This window comes from Schistocerca nitens, chromosome 9 (genome assembly GCF_023898315.1).
Source record: "Schistocerca nitens isolate TAMUIC-IGC-003100 chromosome 9, iqSchNite1.1, whole genome shotgun sequence".
Taxonomy (NCBI): domain Eukaryota; kingdom Metazoa; phylum Arthropoda; class Insecta; order Orthoptera; family Acrididae; genus Schistocerca; species Schistocerca nitens.
This window is the reverse complement of record NC_064622.1, coordinates 415,884,891-415,912,124: the sequence shown is the minus strand read 5'-3', so window position 1 is coordinate 415,912,124 and position 27,234 is coordinate 415,884,891. Positions and strand designations below refer to the sequence as shown.

The following is a 27,234-nucleotide window of genomic DNA, read 5'->3' as shown; positions in this document are numbered from 1 at the left end:
AAATGAATACCCCTAGCTACATACAGGCGTTGATGTAAGTCAACGGAGACAGATGAAAATGTGTGCCCCTACCGGCACTCGAACCCGAGGTCTCCTGCTTACATGGCAGACGCTCTATCCATCTCAGCCACCGAGGACACAGAGGATAGTGTGACTGCAAGGACTTATCTCTGGCACGCCTCCCGCGAGACCCACATTTGCAACTGATTGTCCCGCACTATATTCATAGTTCCTCTGCCCATTATACTCAATACTCGAGGCTTTACTGCCGATTCCCGTTATATATATAAAGTCAGTATAAATTTGAAAACTTAACAAACCACGGAATAATGTAGATAGAAAGGTAAAAATTGACCCACATGCTTGGAATGATATGGGGTTTTATTAGAACCAGAAATGCAGGATGGCGCTCCACCCCATATTGCTAGACGCGTGAAAGATCTCTTGCGCGCGTCGTTTGGTGATGATCGTGTGCTCAGCCGCCACTTTCGTCATACTTGGCCTCCCAGATCCCCAGACCTCAGTTCGTGCGATTATTGGCTTTGGCTACCCGAAGTCGCAAGTGTATCGTGATCGACCGACATCTCTAGGGATGCTGAAAAACAACATCCGACGCCAATGCCTCACCATAACTCCAGACATGCTTTACAGTGCTGTTCACAACATTATTCCTCGACTGCAGCTATTGTTGAGGAATGATGGTGGACATATTGAGCATTTCCTGTAAAGAAAATCATCTTTGCTTAATCTTTCTTTGTTATGCTAATTATTGCTATTCTGATCAGATGAAGCGCCATCTGTCGGACATTTTTTGAACTTTTGTAATTTTTTTGGTTCTAATAAAACCCCTTGTCATTCCAAGCATGTGTGTCAATTTGTACCTCTCTACCTACATTATTCCGTGATTTATTCGATTTTCAAATTTATACTGACTTTTTGAACACGCGGTATATATATGGAGACGGTATCTGAGATACCATCTTCATATATACAATGCGTTTCTTATTTTCAGCCGATAGGTAGCTGTAGCGGCCCGTCATTAAAAGCGAGCTACAAAATAGCACTCAGAGTAGCCAGATGTACTAAATCTGTCAGAGATGGCGAGTTCATCATAGAGTGCATTGTTCAGGCAGCAGAACTCGTAGCGGCATTGGAAGTACAAAAGTTTTCCGAAACTGTTTTGTCGCGACAAACAATAACTCATCTCGTACCTGTCGTGGCATTGGACGTCTACAGACAGTTAACTGACAATGCAAGCGAGTTCATCGTATTTTCAAATGCTTTGGACGAGTCGATCGACATTTCGGAGGCGGCACAACTTGCGATTTATGTTCGTGCAGCCGACAGCACTTTACACTTGACGGAAGAACTGTTAGATTCGGTGCCAATGAAAGACACAAGGAGAGGAATCTACTTGCTGAAAACGGTTGAAAAGGCAGTTGAAGTAGTTGGCCTGAATTGAAACATGTTGGTCTCAGTTACCACGGACGGAGCGCCAGCAATGCGAGGGCCACAAAATGGACTCGTAGCGTCGCAGCACAAAAAACTACAACGATCAACACACAATTTGTACGGAATTCGTGCATCAAGAGGCACTTTTTGCTAAATTTTGGAGGGATGGAGCACGTCATGAAACTGGTGATCCGAATAGTAAATTATCTAAAGTCACATGGGTTATTAGATTGTCAGTTTCAATACTTCTGATGGAACTGCAGGAACAGTATGGAGGCGTGATTTACTACAACGAAGTACGTTGGTTAGCTCGAGGGGCACGCTTCGAACGATTTTTGAGTTAAGACCTGCTATTTTTGAATTTACGAAAGAAAAGGGAAAACAGGAACGAACATCAGAAGATCCGGAATAAATTGCAGACCTCGCCTTTGTAATTGACTTGACTGCTAATTTGAACACCAATAATCAGTGGCGGCTGCTGTTTAAGAACACCACAGCACGTGAATACCCTGACTTCCGACATCTTGTGGATTTATTGGTTGTTTTTCTTCGAATGCTGTTAAACGTAACTTAGATACTGCAAACTGAAAGATACGGCAGTTCAATCTGGCGTGCTCCGGCTTCCCTAGACTCAGTGAAACTTGACATCAGGATCGCGAGCACACTTTAAGTTGTGCACATTTAAGGAGCTTTTGCGCAGTGGCAGCTCCGGTGATGTAATTGCTGAAGGGCCAGTACATACGAATTTGATAAAAAAAAAAAAAAGTGCACGGTTCAGGATGTGCACAGCTAGCCCTTGCCACTCAACTAGAAGTTTACGCCAGTGCCACCAGATGGTAGCACACTGCGGCAGTCTTTTATCCCCGTTCGCTCGGCATAAATCCTCAGATATGCTTACTCATTCACTATATACTGTAGTAAAATTAGATCCGACTTCAGTACATGTTAAAGTTGTACTTACAGTAAACCTATTTTGTGGCTTTCTGAATGAGCTATAATATGTTGCTATGAATGTTATCATACATTAATCCATTTGAGGCGCTGAGAATCATAAGGGTCCAAAGCACGTCACTATCGAATTTGAGACTGAAGCATTTATTCATGCTTCTGAAATCCATTGATCTTATGGTGAGTCAGATTTATCTGTACTGTGGGCCCACTTTGTATGCATGAACATCCACAAAAAGCTTTATCACAGGTTTCTCTGACATTCACTTAAATGTGGGATCGATGGCGGTGTGGTTTAGGCACTTATGGATCTCAGCGCCTCAAGTGACCGTGTTGGTAGACAATACTACTTAAGTTCAGTCATTTGTACAAACGTCACTTCATGTTTGGAGTTGGTTGTTTACTGTTCGGGAATCGGCTTTCGAGTGCGTTGTATCTATTTTAAATGTCTACAGAAAAGTAAAGCTGTGAGGACAGGTCGTGAGTCGTACTTTGGGAGCTCAGTCAGTAGAGCACTTGCCCGCGAAAGGCAAAGGTCCCGAGTTCGAGTCTCGGTCCGGCACACAGCTTTAATGCGCCAGGAAGTTTCATATCAGCGCACACTCCGCTGCAGAGTGAAAATCTCTTAGGGAAAAGAAAACTAAATTACCAGAAAAGTTAGCTGCGAAGGAACTAGGGCCTCCAAGAACATTTCCTTTGAGAGAATGACGAAATCAGATAAGCGTCACTGCAAGTGAACATTTAACAAGGAAGTGTACAGATAGCACAAGTTGTTGTGTGGGTGCAACATAAGAATATCTGATCTTCAGTCCGGAATTATATTCGTGAACAAATGTATCTCTTAGCGATCCTGTACATTTGTCAGAAAAAATTTAAAAGCATTCCCTATTACACAAAAATGCGAAATACAGGGTTGCGAAAGGTTACACATTATTTCGTCACTGCCCTAAACTGTACTTAATTATGTACAAAACAACAAAATTCCACAAAACTAGTTCTTTCTTTTGTCATATAAGTTTTGCATCTTATTATTATTATTTCTGTTACTATTATTATTGGCAGTGGCTGTACTCGTATAAACTTTTTGATAAGCGTTATACCGCAGATGCTATTAATTTCACTCTCTCCAATTTATCTGTATATAAAAATATTTGAACACCCAAATGTATACTCACGATCCGCCACTACCCGTAATAAGACGTTGCAAGGCAAGAAGCAATTAAAATCTGATTTAATGGTAAAGGTGGATGCAATTAAAATGAGAATTACATTGTAGAAGGGACAAATTCTGAAAAAGAACGCCGCCCTTTCCCCTAAGCTCTCTGGTGTTAAAGAAAATGCGCATTTTAAACAATTCATTTCGTTGTTGAAAGAAATACAGGAAGACTATTCAAATAGTTTGTAGGACACTGTCAACCTCTTATCTGATTTGAGATGTTTTAGATATCATTTGCCATACCAGTTCAAAGCGCATCTCATTCATATGCAAACAGAACTAATCGATCTGCAGTGTAACTTAACTAATTAAAAGACAAATTCCATTACGTTAAAACTGTCCAGGAATTGTAAGATGATTAATACCATAGATAACAAAATCAAAACAATTTGGAATATTATTACAAGGGAGACAGGGCAACCAAGAGTACAGGATGACGGCATTACCATCAAAGCGAATGGAAACTTGACAAACAACAAGCCGGAAGTAGAAAACATTTTGAATAATCATTTTTTAAATGTTATAGAGAAAATAGGATCTAAATGTTCATTAGAAGAAGCAAGGCAGTTAATGGAAGAGTCCTTACCCACGCCATTTGATACAATTGAAATTCCACCCACCTATCCTTCTGAAATTAGGAAGATATTGAACTCTCGCAAGAATAAAAGCTCACATGGAATTGATGGCATTCCAGCAGGATAACAAAAGCCTGTTCCCAAGAGATAAGTGCGATATTTAGCCACATACGTAATAGCTCTCTGAAGCAAGGTATTTTCCCAGATAGACTGAAGTATGCCATTGTTAAACCACTGCATAAAGAAGGGGATACGTCTGATGTCAACAACTACCGCCCAATCTCTCTACTGACTGCCTTATCCAAAATTCTTGGAACATAATGTATTGTACAGTAGCTTCACACCTTTGTGAAAATAAAGTTTTAACAAAATGTCAGTTTGGTTTCCAGAAAGGTTTTTCAATGGAAAATGCTATATATACTTTGACTAATGAAATATTAAATGCTGTGAGTAACCGGAAGTCACCCGTTGGGATTTTTGGTGATCTCTCAAAGGTTCAAATCAAATGGCTCTGAGCACTATGGGACTCAACTGCTGTGGTTATCAGTCCCCTAGAACTTAGAACTACTTAAACCTAACTAACCTAAGGACATCACACACATCCATGCCCGAGGCAGGATTCGAACCTGCGACCGTAGCAGTCGCACGGTTCCGGACTGCGCGCCTAGAACCGTGAGACCACCGCGGCCGGCGATCTCTCAAAGGCTTTTGATTGTGTAAATCATGGACTACTTCTAGATAAGCTGAAGTAATGGCTCTGAGCACTATGGGACTCAACTGCTGAGGTCATCAGTCCCCTAGAACTTAGAACTAGTTAAACCTGACTAACCTAAGGACATCACAAACATCCATGCCCGAGGCAGGATTCGAACCTGCGACCGTAGCGGTCTTGCGGTTCCAGACTGCAGCGCCTTTAACCGCACGGCCACTTCGGCCGGCTTAAGCTGAAGTACTGTGGTATGAATGGGACAGCGCTCAAGTGGTTTAAATCATACCTAACTGGAAGAGTGCAGAAAGTTGAAATAAACAGTTAACATAATATGCAAAAAGCTGGTGATTTCTCAAACTGGGGAACAATCAAGAATGGGGTGCCGCAAGGTTCGGTCCTGGGTCCTCTGCTGTTCTTAATATATATTAATGACTTGCCATTCTATATTCACGAAGATGCAAAGTTGGTACTTTTTGCCGATATTATAAGTATAGATATCACACCCAACAGACAAGAATTAACTTATGAAATTGTGAATGATGTTTTTCAAAAAATCATTAATTGGTTCTCTGCTAATGGGCTCTCATTAAACTTTGACAAAACACAGTATATACAGTTCCACACAGTAAATGGAATGACACCATTAATAAATATAGACTTCGATCATAAATCTTTAGCTAAGATAGAATATTCAAAATTCCTATGTGTTTGCACTGATGAGGGGTTGAACTGGGAAAAACACACTGAAAATCTACTGAAACGTTTGAGTACAGCTACTTATGCTGTTAGAGTCATTGCAAATTTTGGCGATATACATCTCGGTAAATTAACTTACCACGCCTATTTTCATTCTCTGCTTTCGTAAGGCATCATATTCTAGGCTAACTCATCATTGAGGAAAAGAGTGTTCGTTGCACAAAAGCGAGTAATCAGAATAATTGCTGGAGCACATCCAAGATCATCCTGCAGGCATTTAAAAAACCAGGGATCTTCACTGTAGCCTCACAATATATACACTCACTTATGAAATTTGTTATTAACAATGAATTCAAAAGTAATAGCAGTGTACATGGCTACAACACTAGAAGAAAGGATGATCTCCACTACTCAAGGTTAAATCTAACTTTGGCTCAGAATGTGGTAAATTATGCTGTCACAAAAGTCTGACAGATAGCCATATAGCATTTAAAAGAAAACTAAAAGAATTTATGAATGGTAACTCCTTCTACTCATTAGATGAATTTTTGGACATAGTAAGTGGGTAATTTCCTCACCCCCCACCATAAATAAATAAATAAATAAAATATTAAGTCTCATGTAATATTTTGTGAAACGTAATATCTTGGTTAGACACCTTTTATTAACCTGACACGTTCCACCTCATTACGAAGTCTCGTATTCATAATGTATGGAACAACAACTAATCTAATCTCCTCGGGAAGAGTTTTCATGTCTCCACAACGAGGCTCCATGTTTGATCAACTTATATTTGCGAAATATTGTTTTCAATAATGAAACTAAACAAGTCACGATTACGTGAGAGCCTCAGTGATGACAATCTGATGACCTGCCTGCTCCTTTCAGTGTGCTGACACTTTATTATGGCTTCAGAGAACCAAAAGTAATTAGATAACGATGAACATTTTGTTTCGTTTTATGACATATTATGTTGACAATTGTAGTCATCGCACTGTCGGAAGAGAAGTGCTAGGTAATAATTTTTTTTTCCTTTCAATTGTAGTTATGATAATTTATTCCATTCATAGCTGTATGCTACAGAGACTAGTTTTTGCCTCTTTTTCTATACGTCAACTGAAATGTAATAATTTTACACGAAACACAGTATGAATGGTGTAATGCAGCTGCAAACTCAAATTTATTGTATTTGTATTTTTAATTGTCTCTTCTATCAATGGTTAGTAACAGTACAATACCACTCGCCATGTCACATAACTTGAGTTTTTCGAGTTTCCTAATAGAGGAAGTACCCGTGGTCTAGGGATAGCCGGCATGGTACCTCAGCGTGTTCGGTCAGAAGGTTAGCTGCCTTCTGTAATAAAAAAACTGAGTTAATGGATCAACGACGATATGAAACGGGTGTCTTGTGACGTCCGCCCCGAGCAGATACAACAAACGAAAACTAACAAAATGAGATTAAAAAAAAAGAGGGGGTAGCGTCTTTGATTCATAATCAAAAATAAAAACTTCGGTCCCGGGTTCGATCCCCGCCACTGCCTAAATTTTGATAAATAATCAGTATTGGCGGCCGAAGACTGCCGGCATAAGAAGCCAGCCTCATTCTGCCAACGGCCTTGTCAAAGAGGGCAGAGTAGCGGATAGAGGTTCAGGGCACTCTCTTGTCCTAGGGGTGGGATATTGCCCCTAAAGGCGGAAGAATCAGGAATGATCAACGACGTGAGGATGCAGAAGGCAATGGAAACCACTGCATTAAAGACACGTAACGTGTATCCACAGGACATGCGGCCTGCAATTGAAGAAGTGTCATGATGATCTCTCCATTGGCAAAAGATTCCAGAATAGTCCCACTTTCGGATCTCCAGGAGGGGACTGCCAAGGGGGAGGTTACCATGAGAAAAAGATTGAATAATCAACGAAAGGATAACGTTCTACGAGTCGGGGCGTGTAATGTCAGAAGCTTGAACGTGGTAGGGAAACTAGAAAATCTGAAAAGGGAAATGCAAAGGCTCAATCTAGATATAGTAAGGGTCAGTGAAGTGAAGTGGAAGGAAGACAAGGATTTCTGGTCAGATGAGTATCGAGTAATATCAACAGCAGCAGAAAATGGTATAACAGGTGTAGGATTCGTTATGGATAGGAAGGTAGGGCAGAGGGTTTGTTACTGTGAACAGTTCAGTGACCGGGTTGTTCTAATCGGAATCGACAGCAGACCAACACCGACGACGATAGTTCAGGTATACATGCCGACGTCGCAAGCTGAAGATGAACAGATAGAGAAAGTGTATGAGGATATTGAAAGGGTAATGCAGTATGTAAAGGGGGACGAAAATCTAATAGTCATGGGCGACTGGAATGCAGCTGTAGGGGAAGGAGTAGAAGAAAATGTTACAGGAGAATATGGGCTTGGGACGAGGAATGAAAGAGGAGAAAGACTAATTGAGTTCTGTAACAAGTTTCAGCTAGTAATAGCGAATACCCTATTCAAGAATCACAAGAGGAGGAGGTATACTTGGAAAAGGCCGGGAAATACGGGAAGATTTCAATTAGATTACATTATGGTCAGACAGAGATTCCGAAATCAGATACTGGATTGTAAGGCGTATCCAGGAGCAGATATAGACTCAGATCACAATATAGTAGTGATGAAGAGTAGGCTGAAGTTCAAGACATTAGTCAGGAAGAATCAATACGCAAAGAAGTGGGATACGGAAGTACTAAGGAATGACGAGATACGTTTGAAGTTCTCTAACGCTATAGATACAGCAATAAGGAATAGCGCAGTAGGCAGTACAGTTGAAGAGGAATGGACATCTCTAAAAAGGGCCATCACAGAAGTTGGGAAGGAAAACATAGGTACAAAGAAGGTAGCTGAGAAGAAACCATGGGCAACAGAGGAAATACTTCAGTTGATTGATGAAAGGAGGAAGTACAAACATGTTCCGGGAAAATCAGGAATACAGAAATACAAGTCGCTGAGGAATGAAATAAATAGGAAGTGCAGGGAAGCTAAGACGAAATGGCTGCAGGAAAAATGTGAAGACATCGAAAAAGATATGATTGTCGGAAGGACAGACTCAGCATACAGGAAAGTCAAAACAACCTTTGGTGACATTAAAAGCAACGGTGGTAACATGAAGAGTGCAACAGGAATTCCACTGTTAAATGCAGAGGAGAGAGCAGATAGGTGGAGAGAATACATTGAAAGCCTCTATGAGGGTGAAGATTTGTCTGATGTGATAGAAGACAAAACAGGAGTCGATTTAGAAGAGATAGTGGATCCAGTATTAGAATCGGTATTTAAAAGAGCTTTTGAGGTCTTACTGTCAAATAAGGCAGAAGGGATAGATAATATTCCATCAGAATTTCTAAAATCATTGGGGGAAGTGGCAACAAAACGACCATTCACGTTGGTGTGTAGAATATATGAGTCTGGCGACATACCATCTGACTTTCGGAAAAGCATCATCCACACAATTCCGAAGACGGCAAGAGCTGACAAATGCGAGAATTATCGCACAATCAGCTTAACAGCTCATGCATCGAAGCTGCTTACAAGAATAATATACAGAAGAATGGAAAAGAAAATTGAGAATGCGCTAGGTGACGATCAGTTTGGCTTTAGGAAAAGTAAAGGGACGAGAGAGGCAATTCTGACGTTACAGCTAATAATGGAAGCAAGGATTTGTCGACCTGGAAAAAGCGTTCGACAATATAAAATGGTGCAAGCTGTTCGAGATTCTGAAAAAAGTAGGGGTAAGCTATAGGGAGAGACGGGTCATATACAATATGTACAACAACCAAGAGGGAATAATAAGAGTGGACGATCAAGAACGAAGTGCTCGTATTAAGAAGGGTGTAAGACAAGGCTGTAGCCTTTCGCCCCTACTCTTCAATCTGTACATCGAGGAAGCAATGATGGAAATAAAAGAAAGGTTCAGGAGTGGAATTAAAATACAAGGTGAAAGGATATCAATGATACGATTCGCTGATGACATTGCTATCCTGAGTGAAAGTGAAGAAGAATTAAATGATCTGCTGAACGGAATGAACAGTCTAATGAGTACACAGTATGGTTTGACAGTAAATCGGAGAAAGACGAAGGTAGTGAGAAGTAGTAGAAATGAGAACAGCGAGAAACTTAACATCAGGATTGATGGTCACGAAGTCAATGAAGGAATTCTGCTACCTAGGCAGTAAAATAACCAATGACGGACGGAGCAAGGAGGACATCAAAAGCAGACTCGCTATGGCAAAAAAGGCATTTCTGGCCAAGAGAAGTCTACTAATATCAAATACCGGCCTTAATTTGAGGAAGAAATTTCTGAGGATGTACGTCTGGAGTACAGCATTGTATGGTAGTGAAACATGGACTGTGGGAAAACCGGAACAGAAGAGAATCGAAGCATTTGAGATGTGGTGCTATAGACGAATGTTGAAAATTAGGTGGACTGATAAGGTAAGGAGGTTCTACGCAGAATCGGAGAGGAAAGGAATATGTGGAAAACATAAGGAGAAGGGACAGGATGATAGGACATCTGCTAAGACATGAGGGAATGACTTCCATGGTGCTAGAGGGAGCTGTAGAGGGTAAAAACTGTAGAGGAAGACAGAGATTGGAATACGTCAAGCAAATAATTGAGGACGTAGGTTGCAAGTGCTGCTCTGAGATGAAGAGGTCAGCACAGAAAGGAATTCGTGGCGGGCCGCATCAAACCAGTCAGTAGACTGATGACAAAAAAAAAAAAAAAAAAAAAAGAGCGTAATAAGAAACCAAGCAGCATGCAAACCGGTCTGTGTTCCTTGCGCGACTGCTCTGCAGTCTAAACCGCGCGTTTGCAGTACCCGCTCAGACAGCATAAAGTGATGGTGGGGGAAACGTGCTCTGGCACGAGAGAGAGAGAGAGAGACCCGTATGCTAAAGCGCTGTCCGCGTGCTGTGTTTCTGGCCGGCCCTGTTCTGCGCCTTTCACCATCTTGGATATTGATGGCCCAAGGCTTGTATTAGATTTACCGTGATAGAGGAAGAAAAACACTCAGTTACTGTCTGCTCAGCTCTGTTCCCTGCTTACCAAAAGAACTTGTCACATCGCAGTCGGGTTGTGATACCACGACGAGACAGCGGGAGAAGGGAAATACTCATACTAAATGGGAACGGTATTGTCTACGAGATGGCGGCGACAGATTATCAAATAATTTTTTTTTTCGATCCTCAGAATGCTGGTCGGTTTGGTTCACCTGGCCATGAATACCTCTCCTGTGATAACCTCCTAACCTCATTGAACCCAAGTTTCTCAGTTATTTGTTGGATGTGTTCCAATCTCTGTCTTCCCCTACATACTCTCTACAACTCCCTGATGTATCTTCGAAATTATTTTCTGATATCTTAAAACATTTCCTATCATATTGTCCCTTCTTCTTGTCATTTTCCTCCCCAAATCTCCGAAGAACTTCATTCAACATTTCACCTAATTTCCAACATCCTTCTATAGGACCATATCTCAAATGCTTCAGTTCTTTTATTTTCCGGTTTTCCAATACTCCATGATTTACTTCAATACTTTTTCAGGAATTTCTTCCTCGGGTGCTCATTAAACTTTTTGCTGTTTGATGCTAGATTAGATTAGATTTACTTTCATTCCAATTGCTCCGTAGTGAGGAGGTCCTCCAGGATGTGGAATATGTCAGAAAAACAACAATACATGACAAATATTTACAACTAAAACAAATAAGCTAATGTACCATTCCACAGGTCCCAAATGGAATGATCGTCATTTTCTAATGAACACTATATGAAAGAGTCATTTTACAAATACTAATGCACTGAATTTAAAATTAAAAAGTTTTTTATCTATTTATAAGGTAATAAACATGTAATACAACTACTATAGTACTTATTTACAATGAACACATTACTGCACTGAAATGGTGAAGAAGTTAGATTGTACTTACACACACACACACACACATTTACAATGAACAGATTACTGCACTGAAATTGTGCAGAAGATATACAAATCAGTTGGTTTTACTGAGAAATTCATCAATGGAGTAGAAGGAGTTGGCCACCAATAAATCCTTTAGGCTTCTCTTAAAGTGAATTTCATTGGTTTTTTAAGCTTTTTATGGCTGCTGGCAAGTTATTGAAAATGTGTGTTCCTGAATAATGCACACCTTTTTGTACAAGACTAAGGGACTTTAAATCCTTGTGAAGATTATTCTTATTTCTAGTATTGATTCCATGAATTGAGCTGTTGGTTTGAAAAAGTGATATATTTTTAATGACAAATTTCATTAAAGAATAAATATATTGGGAAGCAGTAGTTAGTATCCCTAGTTCCCTAAACAGGCTTCTCCAGGATGTTCTTGAGTTCACACCACATATAACTCTTACTGCACTTTTTTGTGCCCGGAAAACTTTATCTTGGCTTGATGAATTACCCCAAAAAATAGTCGCATATGATATTATGGAATGAAAGTAAGCATAGTATGCCAGCTTTTTCATTTTTATATCCCTTATGTCTGACAAAATTCACATTACAAACAGAGATTTGTTAAGGCGCTTCAGCAGTTCTGTGGTGTGCTCCTCCCAGTTGAATTTATTATCTAGCTGTAATCCCAAGAATTTAACACTGTCCACTTCTTCAATCTTCTTGTCATCGTATGTTAGACATATACTCGTGGGACACCCCTTACAAGTTCTGAACTGAATGTAGTGAGTTTTTTCAAAGTTTGGTGACCAGGAAAACCCTTCGCCTTTTCTAGTATGCTTTTTATGTCCTCATTGAATCGTTCATCATGTTCTACTTTGCTTCGAAGATACCAGAACTCTTTTACTTCCTCCTCTTCGTGGTCCTCAATTTTGATGTTAAGTTTATCGCTAATCTCATTTTTTTCTACGGTTTACTCTTAATCCACAGCGTCTACTCAATAGACTTCATTCCGTTCAACAGGTCCTACGGTCTTCCCCACTTTCACTTGGTATAGCAATGCCATCAGCGAAACTCACCATTCATTTCCTTTCATCATGATTTTTAATCCCATTCCTCAACATCTATTTATGTCATTGGTTCATCGATGTGTAAATTGACTAAGGATCAAAGACTACATCCTTATCTTTGTACTGCCCCAAAGTGTGTCGCGGCGTTTTCCCATTTAGCTTCTATCCTTTGGGAGCATTACATAATATGTTATGGCTGCATAAGCAGTCAAGTTTTTTTAGTGAATAAATCAAGAATAAAATACAATTAAACGATACTTCTTTGCAAATACCGCTTCTGTGTTATAGCAAAACAATCAGAGTTTAGCTTCAACTTTTACTATGATCTGGATGCTTACTGTAGATCCACCACTCTGATAAAGGTTAATTTTATTAACATTGCGTTTATACTACTAATTATAAAGAAAGCCTTAAGCAAATATGATCTTATACTCCCAAAATTTACACTACGTACGCCTCCAAACTGTTTAAATTATGAAACATGATAATAATCTCTAACTGTGAAAATCGCTGAATTTATACTAAATATTTATAAGTTTTATTAATTATATCTAGTAAGTGAAATGATTTTCTTTTCTTTATTTGCCGTAAGTTGTATAAGAACCTTAAGGTCCGTCTTTCCAAAAGCAATATGTAAGTATTACGACCGAGTGAGGTTGTGCAGTGGTTAGCACACTGGGCTTGCATTCGGGAGGACAATAGTTCAAACCATCGTCCAGATATCCTGATTTAGGTCTTCTATGATGTACTTAAATAGCTTCAGGCAGATGCCAGAATGGTTCCGCCGAAAAGGCGCGGCCGACTACCTTCCCCATCCTAATCCAATGAGACCGACGACCTCACTCTTCGATCACCTCCCCAAAATCAACCAACCTAAATATTACGCGCCATACATCTTCTCGTAATAAGTACCTTTCCTTTTTTTCTCAGCGTATCAGTAACTCAGCGATTTTGTACTACGCTAGAGATCACTCATGTTCACCACTCATTATTATTACTACCAAGATACTTTTTAGTCAGTTTAAATGATATAAAGATAATAATTTCCTACAGCTTTACTCAAAATAATTTCGTTGAATACTCCCTTACACTGATTTCGATTGTTAAAGATGTTTGTTACTTCAGATCTCAATCATTTGCATGTATGTTTTGTAATTAATTTCGAATATTTCATTGCGATCGCCGACTTTCTCCAATAATGTTTTAAAAAAATTATCGAGCACAACGTCAGAACTACTTCTCTAGTGCTTTTACTTTTTCGAAAGTCAAACCGTTCACCATGTAACAAAGGAAAGCTTGCACCTAGTTATAAATAGTATCAATAAGCGATTCATTTGAAGAAATTAAGTGAAAGGGAAACCAAGCTGAACGCCACATATCCAACACGGAACCTCTGTGTTGCAGACCTCTCCGTGGGCGTCATCAGCGTCTTGACTGACATCGTGTGGAGGATGACCGTCTCGTGGAATGCTGGCAACGCTGCCTGCAAAATCATTCGGTTCCTGCAGGTAAGCACATACACAAGTTTCACGCGTGCTTCATTTTGCGGCTGTTCTTTCTGCAATGTTTGTTCCATCCGCGCCAACGATTCCTAGTAACGGCCGGTGCTCATTCACGGTTTGGGGATTATTCTGTTTTTACTCTGTGGCCTGGAGGAGGACGAAAAGGAGGAGGAGTTGATTAGCGTTTGACGTTCAGTCGACAAAGAGGTCATTGGAGCACAAGCTCAGACCAGGGAAGGATGGAGAAGGTCTTTCGAAGGAACCAAGCGATCAAGGTAAATCACGAAAAACCTAAATCACGATGGACGGACAGGGATGGAACCGTCGTCCTCTCCAAATACGAGTCCAGCGGGCTAACGCTGTGCTACACCGCTTGATGCTGTGGCGAGATGCGCATCCCGTAGATATAAGTGTCGATTTTCTTAAGGAAGGTCGTGTATGTAATCTGTTCAAGAAACTCGTTTGACACTACATTTCTTATTTGGGAATTTAAGTTAGTCCCCGAAACAAGAGAGAAACAGAAATTACATATGAGCACTTCACTTTTCGGCCAAGTTAATTTTAATGCAAGCCTTTCAAACAGTATTTTCATCATGGCAACGACATCAACCGTTATGAAATTGTCTCGAATGAAAAACAGCCCACAGTTGCACTAAATTATGTTTATTTTGAACCTCGACCATGGTTTCTGCTATAATAATGTAGCCTTCTTCAGAAGTCATACACACTAATAAATGTATATAATTTTACTTATGTTATTTTATTGCTCTTGACGCAGCCGCTGGGCTAAGACCTTTTTCTTTTATTATAGCAGAAACCATGGTCAAGGTTTAAAATAAACATAATTTAAACATAATTTAGTGCAACTTTGGGCTGTTTTTCATTAGTTTCAAACAGTGAGTGTTGATGGTCTCCGAGATGGTGTTGTTGACTGTTAGAAAGGCCAGGAACCCAGGGATACCTTGCTGGGAGGTAGTTGACGGTTAGGACCAGCCAGCCAGTGGCAACCTAATAGACAACGGGGAATTTCCTTAGAACTCACTTGTAAGACGGACATATCTCTTTATAGGAAAGGCCGTTTATGGTGGCAATAGATAATAATACCCGTTTTGGAAGTATTTTCTTTCTGAGGCAGAGTTTTTAAGCAGGACCCCGTAGTATCACTCAGGCTCACTTTCGCTGCTGTCCCAGAGTAGTCAACACACTGCGTTTGCAAAGTCCATGAAGGAGTGTCTCGTAGTAGACCCATGTTGGCATAAGTCTCAGGCACTTATAAGTAGTGAGAGCCTTTGAAACTCGAGTACCGTTGGCAGAACTTAAATGACCGACGTGTTTCACGGAATCGGAAACGAACTGCTGGCCGCCGTGTGCATAACACGGTGAGATATGAAGGCTCACAAACTGGGTAACGCGCCATCGGTCTGCACTGTTGCTCCTCATTGCTGGTGTATGTCTCTCTCCCGTTCGTCTCAAAGCTATAGTGGCTCCCTTGACATCATTTTGAACCTTTTATTTTTAAATTATGCTTGATAACATGTGAAACTTGAAACTGATTACTAGTGCACTATTTCCTAGAGATTGCAGTGCTTAATATGTCATATTTTTACTCTTTGTTTGATTATTAGAGGACATACCCAGATTAAACGACACGAACAGTTACTATCTTCTTCATACATATAGACTATAGATACTGGCAACATTCCTATTTCTTACTCGCATTCACTTTTTCGCTCTAGATGCGAAACTTTGAAAACATACATTGCGTTTTACCAACTTTCCAACTTCTCCCTGTAAAATGTTTGTTTTCAATAATGCTACGTCATAAGTAATGAGAAGTAGCAGAAACGAGAACAGCGAAAAACTTAACATGAGAATTGGAGATCACGAAGTAGACGAAGTTAAGGTATTCTGCTACCTAGACATCAAAATAACTCATGATCGATGGAGCAAACTAGCGCTGGCAAAAGGCCGTTCCCGGCCAAGAGAAGTCTATTAGTACCAAACACAGGCTTAAATTTGGGAAATAAATTTCTTATAATGAACGTCTGGAGCACAGCATTGTATTATGGTGAGACATGGACTGTGGGAAAAACGGAACAGAAGCGAATAGAAGAGTTTGAGATGTGGTGCTCCAGAGGAATGTTGAGTATTAGGCGGGGACGGTAAGGAAAGGAATGAGGAGGTTCTCTATAGAATCGAAGAGGAAAGGAATCTACGGAAAACTCCGACAAGAAGAAGGGATGGGATATCAGCGATTAAATTCTACGGTACTAGAGAGCTGCAGAGAGTAGAGCTGTACAGGAAGACAGAGACTGGTATACATCCACCAAATAACTGAGGACACAGGTTACATTTGCAACTCTGAAATGAAAGATCGCCGTAGAAGAGGAATCTCAAACCAGTCAGAAGGCTGATTATTCAAAAAGAAAGAAAGGCATGTTTCACATTTTTGATTAATCATATATTAATTATGTCTGGCAGCTGCTCTTCTGTACTGCAACATTTTATCTTATACAGTTCTCTCTATTGTTCACTAACGTAGTGGAATATCACATTTATATATTTGCTTAGAGTAATCATTGTCTTCGTTTTATCCTTTTCATAGCATTTTGACTGTCTATATGAAGAACGCTCATCACTTCTCTTCTGGACAGCTCTTGTAGTAGAATCTTGATGCGTTCTACTTCTTTGGTACATTCTTCTGTGGAAAAGTATTCTGCTTCAGTTGATGAAGTAGCTACAACACTTTGTTTCTTCATTTTCACAGTTTCACTAACAAGACTTCCAAAAATTTGAAATAAAGGTCACAATTTTTTGTTTCGTTGTATTTTATCCAATGATTAGTAGAAATACAGCGCTCAGCTGTAGCGGAGGTACTGCCATGGAGGAGGAGAGCATACTGCACACAAGCAGAGACACAGACATGGAAGTCATGTTGACAAACAAGAAGAAACACCTCAGTCTACAAAAAATTTCACATTGATAAAACCACGACAGAAAAGAAACACCACAGAAACGATTAACCAAACTTACAAATCACAAAAGGCGTCCTCAATGTCAACAACCAGCCCAACTTCGGCCTGCGCCCCCCCCCCCCCCAAAAAAGAAAAAAAACCGTACAGCTTTCTTGAACTCCTAATAGATCTTTTGCATCTTTTGCAGTTTTCGCACGCGCTCTCTCTCTCTCTCTCTCTCTCTCTCTCACACACACACACAAAGTGTACTAAAAAAAACTGCATGTGTGATGTTGGCAATGCTCACAAACAACACCCACGAATAACATATGAACACCAAAACAATACAGTTATGAATGCAAAACATATGAATCCACAGTAAAAAATCTGCGAGAATGCATTGTGCAAAGTGAAGTGCAAAGAACGCGAATGGAACTAGAGTAAAAGTGCCTTTCCAGAAGCTGGAAAAATGCGAAGGGTGAAAGAGAAACTTTTTCGACTACAACCTCCGTAACGACGAGGGTGTGACGGTGTTAAGCTGGTTGTCGAGTGGAAACATACTGGGACCACAAAATAAAATGTTCGAGAACACAGATTTATTAACACCAAAAAAATTATACCTTTTACAGTTATAAAATACACTGTTAAATATGACTATTAACAGGCTATTCCCGAACATCAGTTGACACCCTTTTGCAACTTTGCAGATGGCTTACGGACCAATACTAACTGTCTTTCACTGTGAAGCCAAAATAATTTCAAGATTTAAGTAACTACAAGACAAGTATTTAAAAACGGTTACAGGTCAAGTTCATTCAAACAATTACTATCAGCAACTGCACAAACGGCTCAGTGCCCAGTAACAAGCACCTTCCTCGGCAAAGCTAAAATAATATAAATCTTAGAGTATTAAACAGTTGTGATACAGTGAAGGTAAAAATCTTCTGAGTTTTAGATCTCGTCATATTTCTTCTAACGATTAAATTTCGACACATCTACTGACATTTTCATGAGAATCTTGTGAGTGTCCACGGTTGACTGAACACTCAATACAAATACAAATGGTTGACAAAGAGTTACAGGTCAAGACCATTCAAATAACTATTATTTATGACGTCTCAAAAGACTTCAAGCCCAGCGATAAAGACCCACCACAGTGAGATCAAAATAATATGAAAGTGCCAAGATGTTGCAACAAGAGAGTAAGCAGACCATTGCAGATCGATATAATCAGTTGATGAAACCATTAATTGCACTTAGCAATTACACAAACGGCTTAGGATCAAATAAAACAACACCAATAATGATAAAGCCAAAATCACATCTTAAAATATAAAATATAGTATACAAATCTTATATATACAAATCTTATCTACAAAGAAACTGCAATAGCATTTTCAAAAAAATGTACGTGATAACTGTGTTAACTACCAGCGGTCATGTAGCAAGCTTCACGGTTGGTGAAGGTATTTTAGGATTTCCCTGGAATTTGGTTAAAACAGAGGACGCCCGCAAGTAACGTACAGTGATCTTTAAGGTACAAAAGCCAAGCAAAACCGTAGGCAGAACTTGTACAAAGGTCTGCTCTAGGAATTGTCGCTTCAATTTACTAAAGGGAAGAGGGGATGAATTTTAAAGAATACGTTTCCATCAAACCACATACAATTTAAATAACTGAGAAAGGTGAGGCAAAGGCTTAACCTCAGGGGTAACAGGTAAGTAAATAATGGCAGTAGCCGGGCAGGTAGACAGTATGGGGAAGGCCCGTTGGGCTGCACGCTCAGTAAGCAAATAACAAAATACCTATGATACAGGAGGCTAGTTCGGCCAACAGAGTGCTCACATGTCCTCGGCAGATTTGGACCTCCAACTGCCCGCTGCTTCCAGTAAGGCCACCCTCCCATTGCTAGACGAGTACGGCCCTATGTCCGCGTCTGCTGCTGCTAGGCGCACCTTCACTGGCCATGTGTACCCTGGCCTCTCAGAAACCGGCCAGTGACAAACATAGGGCAGATTCAATCGATAACACAATCCCACAGACGTCACGTGACGCAGCACAGTCCTCCCCACATTAAGCTGGAACATAAGGGGATGGGAGCAGCAAGGTATGAGAAGATTCCCCAGCATCCTGGTTCCCCATGATGACCTTCAGCTGGCTGATGTGAACTCTGGTTAACTGACCAGTGGAGAGGTCCTGAATCAAGAAGCTCACTCACGGCGTGATACGGACACATTGTATGGTCCCACAAACCGTGGCAACATCTTAAAAGTAACGTTCTGTCCCTTCTGGCTTTGTGCCCAAAAGTTCTTAAGGTAGACCCTTTCTCTCGGCGGTTGTGAGGTCGGACCTGTGGCCTTGTTACACCAGGCAGCCTAGACTTGTTACACTAGGTGGCTTCCCAACGGAGACCAAGTGTGATGTTATTTCTGGCAGATTCCCAGTTCTTCTTAATGTGCTTAGTATCGTTATCTTAAGGGGAGCCGGAGGTGGTCAAATCCAAAAAATTACGATTTTTTTTGCTACCGAAAATTAATTGGAACATTCCTCTTTAATGTAAACTTTGAATTATTGTTCTACTCGCCCTAGAAGTGGAGTTATTACCATTTTCCCCCACGCCTGCAGAGGAAATAGGCGGCCGCTGAATGCATCTAACACCCTCTCGTGACTTCCTGGCGAACTGCTTGGGATTTTCTCGGCCTGTTACGCATACAGCGCCTTATGTTACGCATACAGCGAGTGTGCAAGGGTTGGCTACATTGTTTTCTGTGACAAATATTACTCGTATTTCCTTACAGCTTACTCCTATTTTCCTCAGAATTTCGAACATCTTGCTCCATTTAATATTGTCGTACACTTTTGTTCTGGTTACGATGCCACGTTTTAGTAACCGTGTATATAAGAAGAGGAAGAACGTAGGGAAAATAAAATTAACACTAATACCAAGTTGCGATACTACAAATTGTTGGTAGTATTATACTTCTTGTGTAAAGCGGGTAATATGCAGTATGTACAAGAATCAGGAGGGATCAATAAAACCAATTTTTCATGACTTAGCACAGCCAGAATTGTTACACAAATGTCTACACGGAAAGACGCAGAATCCTAATGAGAGCGTAAACAATTTGATTTGGAAAGTGATTCCTAAAAGGGTGTTTGTAAGCATAAAAACACTGCACTTTGGCATTTATGATGCAATAGCAACCTACAACCAAGGGAACAGTGTGAAGTGTGAACTTCTGAAGGCATTAGGATTTACAGCTGGGGTGAACACTGTACGAGCACTAAGAAATATTGACAGAGAAAGGATAAGAGGAGCAGAAAGAAGAGAAAGGCATATGAAGTATGATGGAACAACAGGCCAGAAAAGAAGACAGAAGAAGCTTTTGGAGGATGAAGAAGAAGACTCTGATAATCCATCCTATAGTGCAGGAATGTATTGACAAACTTTGATAGGCATTTCCCGTAAATTAGAATTTTTCGAATATAAGGAACATTTTATCAAAATCCACTCAAGCTAGAAAGATGAAATTTTCTAGTGGTCAAACTTACATTGTAACACAGCCATTTGGCAATATATTCAGTAGTTTCATTTCAGTTTAATTATAAAGCAATTATTTGTAAAAAAATTTGGGTCATTAATAAAAAAAATAATTGGAAGGAAACTAGAAAAGATACTCCAAAATCCCTCTGTCATAACTGCAATACTAAACCACCCTATATGTAAAAAAAATCAAATTTTTCTATTTGGTAATTTATTCATAAATGTTCCTCAAACTTAGTGATTTTAACATGGGCAGCATAGGCACCTCCGGCTCCCCTTAAGGAAGAAGGTAACTGACAACATGTTGGACAGTGGTGAATTAACAGGGAGAATAACTTGTTTGGATGGAATGGTCCCATGAGTCTCATGCATGGCCACATTAAAGACAAAATTAAGCCATCCCACCTCGTCTGCGACTTCCCATGTTAAATGTTCAAGATTGACATAAGACTGTGGTTCACACGCTCCATGAAGGAAGGTTATGAGTAGTAGTAGGTGGTGGTTATAAGAGGAACAATGCTAGTGAAACGGAACTTTTTAAATTCACAACGCACAAAATCCGGGACTTTGTCGCAAACTAGAAGCTTCAGGGTCCAAAATATAGTAAAACGTTGCTTACATGCTTCATGGTTACACTCGTAGTACCTGCGTTATTCGGCATTGGCCAAACAAAACGGTAGAAGACATATACCATCAATAACATACAACTATTACCTTGTTTAATGAAGGCTAGGTGTCCTCAGTAATCGATGAACACTTGGTTGTAGGGTGCTCTGTCCTATCACAACCAAACTTGCCACCCAAATGTTGGGGCTGGATCTTGCTCTCCAGCAAGTAGGTCAACGGAAGTACTACTTAACCCTCATATTGGTCTTGTACACCCATAGGTGTCCACACAAGGAGTGATTAAAGTACTTAAATACTGCAGTGTTCAGCTCCTGGGGAAGGCAGATCTTATCCTTCCTATCATAGTGGTTACAGAAGCAAAGCAATCCCTTGTTAATCCATATTCCTGGCACCACTTACCCTATTTCAATCTGTCAATTGGGGATTAGCATCTTGTTTCTTGGCTAACCCTCTGAACAGTCCTAGAATCACCCTGAAGACTCTTCCCACACAAGACACTTCTTCCTGCCCCAGATTCGTGTCGGAACTTTCGGATAAGGGCGTCAGCCACGTAGTTATCCGTACCCCCCTTATCGGATGAACGTTACAATTGAAGGCAGATATCAATCCCCTGACTATCCTCCCCGTCTTTCGCGGCCTAGCTAGCGCCCATGTTACGGCCTAGTTATCCGCTTCTAAAGTTATGTTCAAGGTGAAACTTGAATCGTTGCCTTCCGTCATTGATAGGGACGTAAAAGCATAACCGATAGACTGCTCTTAGAGGATATAAACTCCCCGTCGAAATCTGATACAGCTAGGTCGCGCACACTAGCGTGCGCCGCCTTCAGCGCATCGAAGGATGCCTGCTGACAAGGGAACCTCCCCATCGCACCCCCCTCAGATTTAGTTATAAATTGACACAGTGGATAGGCTTTGAAAAACTGAACACAGATCAATCGAGGAAACAGGAAGAAGTTGTGTGTAACTATGAAAAAATAAGCAAATTATACAAACTGAGTAGTCCAAGTGTAAGATATGCAACATCAAGGACTGTATAAGCTGAGGAGCGCCGTGGTCCCGTGGTTAGAGTGAGTAACTGCGGAACGAGAGGTCCTTGGTTCGAGTCCTCCCTCGAGTAAAAATTTTACTTACTTTATTTTCGCAAAGTTACGATCTGGCCGTTCATTCATTGACGTCTCTGTTCACTGTAATAAGTTTGGTGTCTGTGTTTTGAGACCGCACCGCAAAACCGTGCGATTAGTAGACGAAAGGACGTGCCTCTCCAATAGGAACCGAAAACATTTGATCGCAAATTCATAGGTCAACCGATTCCTCCACAGGAAAACACGTCTGAAATATTCTATACGACACTGGTGACGGCATGTGCTTCACATTACAGGAATATGTTGTCGACCCACCTAACTTGCACACCTGTCGAATGGGTAAAAAGTTTCTTCTACCTTTCCCGATTAAGGTTTTCTTGTGGATGTGATAATCACTCCCAAAAAAGTGATGAAGACATAAGAGTTTGTCACATAAACTGCAACAAATGAATGCAAGTTTCACAGTCGCACAGTTTTCCCTGTGCTCTGTCAAAACATACGTTTTTAACGTTTTCAAGTTTTTCCGTGTGTAGACCGTCAAATCCTGCATGTGTCCAAGCAAATCTGAACATGTCCTGGAATTTTGGAGAGCGAAGTTGATCATGTCTGAGTGCATGAACTTTGATAATTGTCTGAAAATAAAAATTTAAAACTTTTCACTCGAGGGAGGATTGAACCAGGGACCTTCCGTTCCGTAGCTGCTCGCCGTAACCACGGGACCACAGTGCTCTTCAGTGCTCACGTACCTTGATGTGGGTTATCTTGGACACGGACTACTCAGTTTGTATATTTTGGTTATTTTTTTCATAGTTCCATACAACTTCTTCCTGTTTTCTCGATTGATCTGTGTTCAGTTTTTCATGGCCTATCCGTGTGCCAACTTATAACTAAATCTGAGGGGGTGCGATGGGGAGGTTCCCTTGTTAGTATCACTTCACTGACAATACTTATCCTTTCTTCACCGTTGGTTAAGGAGGACAGCCAGCTGAGCAAAGTTGGGTATGAATTTACCAAAAAAATTTACCTTCACTATAAACTTAACTATATCCTTTATACACTTGAGCCTGGAATTCGCGGTCCTCACATCTTCACTAAACACAAGATGACCAATGAACAAGATCTCTTTCCGGACCAGTCTGACATTAGATGGTTTTATTGTCATCCCAGGTTCCCCAGAGAGTGAAGGGCATGACAGATGATCCAGAAGCTCAATGAAGGTTTTACTATAAATAACTGCATCTTTGAATGGTTCAAATGACTCTGAGCACTATAGGACTTAACATCTGAGGTCATCAGTCCCCTAGAAGTTAGAACTACTTAAACCTAACTAACCTAAGGACATCACACACACCCATGCCCGAGGCAGGATTCGAACCTGCGACGGAAGCGCCTAGAACCACTCGGCCACAGCGGCCGGCTAACTGCATCTTCTATACAGTTGTAGACAGGATTAAATTTTAAATCCCTCAGCAAAGAAACAAGTAAGCGTGCCAATATGGCTGCTCCAGTAGCCAGCGCAAATGGAATTCTGTTATATTCATTGAGGTTCGAATCCGTGCAGAGAGCAGAAAGAGGTCCGGTCGTCCAATGAAGAGAATTAAGGATGCGAGGAAAAACATTGCCACAAGTCGAAGGGAACAGTCTTTCTACTAAACGAGTTCGATCTGCGGTCAGTTCTAAGATTTTTATCTGTCACCTGTAGTAATGTTTGTTGCTGTAGGAAATTCCGAGTTGCACCGTGATTCGGAATCCGCGTTAAACTTTAGGTCGTCCTATAACTCAGTTCAAAGTACAGAGGGAGGCAACGGCTTACGACCTCCAATAGGACCATCCATACTAACACACCGCTGTGTTCAAAACAATTTTCGGATTGATAATTGCTTTACTTAGTTACTTAGCAGGTTATTCCTAGTGCTGGAAGACAGTTTGTGAAAATGAAAGACAATCATATGTTACGAAGAACTGTAGATCTACATTGTACAGCCGGCCGGAGTGGCCGAGCGGTTAAAGGCGCTACAGTCTGGAACCGCACGACCGCTACGGTCGCAGGTTCGAATCCTGCCTCGGGCATGGATGTGTGTGATGTCCTTAGGTTAGGTTTAAGTAGTTCTAAGTTCTAGGGGACTTATGACCACAGCAGTTGAGTCCCATAGTGCTCAGAGCCTTTTTTACATTGTACAAGTTAAAAGATTATCGACTCAGAATTGGGGGATTCCATCATGTATTTCCCAGTAGTCGCTGCACTAGTTTCTGTAACTCTGAGATATGACAATACAATCGGTCACCTTCTTCATTTCCTATATTTTCACTTTCCATTCTTGCTACCATGTTATCACGAGATTTTTCATTTGCTTACACGTACCCACCTTATATTAGGTTTTCATTCACCGATCATGACGCTACTTTCGTCATCTTTCATTTCTCTACGGTGGATACAAGAAACATAACGAAACAAAAGAACTGAATACTCCGGGAACTTTGACAAACAACTCTTTCTTTGTCGTCGTTTTTTGTCTTACACCCGTTAGTGCCGTCTTCGTCATTACACGAGATTACAGCAAGCCACTGCAATCCGACTACAAAGAGAATTTTCGCCAAAGTATAAAACGGACAGCACCTCTTTCGGAATCATGTTGCGCTTTGTTCATTCTGTCGGAATAAGAGAATTTGGTTTCGAAATAACAAAAATTTTATGTGGAAGTCGTGTAAGGTAGGAAATTGGATATGGATACAAAACTCCATCTCTGTGTGAACTCTCAAAATTTACACTCTGTTACCCTAAGACCTTTTGTTTCATTTACACTTCAAACATTAAAGTAATACTGCTGAATAATACCCGCCCATTACCGTTGCGAGGTCAAATACAGTAGCTATGCCGATGCCACTCAACTAACAACAAAATTAATCTCAGTGAAATCCCCTTACGTAAGATGAGAAAGGAAAAGGGTGCATGAAAGGGCGGGCCCAAGATAATCACATCATATTGTCTTTGACAGTTCGCATTTATTTACAGGAAACATTACACTAATAAAAGGAATACAGTCTTAACCACGACAAAGAATGAGTAACGGCTTTTTTTTTATTTTACAAATAACTGGATTAAGCCACTGATCAAAGGCCGCTATCCACAAGCATACATTCGGTAATAAATACAAAACTGCAAGATATTTAGGTATGACATCTCGTAACTAAAGCAAATAGGCTTGTAATAACGAAAAGAATTACTCTCCCAAAACATTAAGAACAAATCACCACTTACGGATCTGAAAATGGTCAAAAAAAAGAAATTTAAAGAAATTTCAGTCTTAAGGAGACTAGCATTTTAAAGGAACATCTGAAGCTGCAATTAATAAATCACAAGTACAAACATTCAGTCTTCAGAACAGTCTAACCATGAAAGTTAGGTGCCAGCAATTGCGGCAAGATTTTCTCTTACATGTATGGAATGAATACAATACGGAATTGATGACAAAATAATTAGAAAAACACATCACGCAATTACCACTAGAGATGTAAGCTCGAAGTTCCCAAATATTAGCACAGCAAATATAGTCTGATTTGGAAAATATGAAGGCAAATCAGAAAACGGATAGTAGTACCCATTTCAGGAGGGGCATAAAATATTTCGCGGAAAACATTAACGTAAGAGCATTGGCTAAACAAACTTGTAAATACGCAGCTAGCGCCAACAGCTCCACGAAGGTAATGTCGGGCAGCCACAAACACTCCCGAAGAACACCATGCCTGTGAGTAAAAGCAACAGGTCCCCGAGGCCAATCACCGCACCAAACAGCAGACCTCCAACTCGTAAAACTAAGAGCTGTTAACAAACGCCACTCAGGTGAAACATCAGCTAAGATACAAGTTAAGAAGATTTAATTCGGGCACACCGTAATAACTTAATGCTATAAAACCTTCAAACATGCCATAATAGTCAAATAGTTATGTTACTCAAAATTGCACAGAAAAAACACCGCCTAACAGCATAAAACGGTAAAATGGTGGCTTAATAAACGTCTCCCTCAAAACAACTGATTAGGGTGAAATCAAATATCTCAGAAAGTTAGCCGGCCGGGGTGGCCGTGCGGTTCTAGGCGCTTCAGTCCGGAACCGCGGGACTGCTACAATCGCAGGTTCGAATCCTGCCTCGGGCATGGATGTGTGTGATGCCCTTAGGTTAGTTAGGTTTAAGTAGTTCTCAGTTCTCCGGGACTGATGACCTAAGATGTTTAGTCCCATAGTGCTCAGAGCCATTTGAACCAGAAAGTTACGTGAAATAGAAAAACGGTGAATAAGTCACCTAAGCTACACAACCAGAGACTTGTTTTCAGCAAGCTGAAATTTCTATGAGAATCAGAAGCTTACCTCTACAAGGTGGTACTTAATTGCTAACGTTTACGGGTAAGGCTCTCTTCCATGGCAATTAGATGTCAGAATGATATATAACCCAATCTGAACAGCAGACATTAGTTCGACAAATGGTCTTAAAATAATTAAAAGGCTAAACAATAAAACCAAAAAAATATCCTAAGTCTTTGAAGAAAACCACTTAGTAAACCAGATTTACCACAGAGCATATGCACAGTTTAACAGCACTAAATAGCCAAGTTCATTAAACACTAGGGTAAAGACAAATGCCATGTCGGCTCACAGTAAAATAATACTGATTTGAAAACCACCAGATTTGAGGTCAGACGGAACGTCCCCTTAGAAAAATTATAAATGACTGTGCTGGTAAACTACGTTTTTTGGTTTTCAAACAGCTGAACAAAACTGAACGTACTCAGACAGTTCTCTCTTTACTTATTCTGATCATTACTAAACCGACTCACAAAATTTTTTTAGTGCAACGCAATCTGACTTTCAAAAATCCCTATAAAAGATTGGCCCTGACTAACAATAAGCAATACCTTTCATGAATCACTTACCTC

At 40.4% G+C, this 27,234-nt stretch overlaps 1 protein-coding gene across 1 annotated transcript in view; it reads left to right on the top strand.

Annotated features, from left to right (window-relative positions):
• Positions 1-27,234, top strand: part of LOC126204284 (cardioacceleratory peptide receptor-like) — a 365,908-nt gene that overhangs the window by 210,286 nt on the left and 128,388 nt on the right. Inside the window, exon 3 of the mRNA XM_049938671.1 lies at positions 14,001-14,104. Coding sequence (XP_049794628.1) covers positions 14,001-14,104 — 104 coding nt within the window. The remainder of the gene's footprint in view (positions 1-14,000; positions 14,105-27,234) is intronic.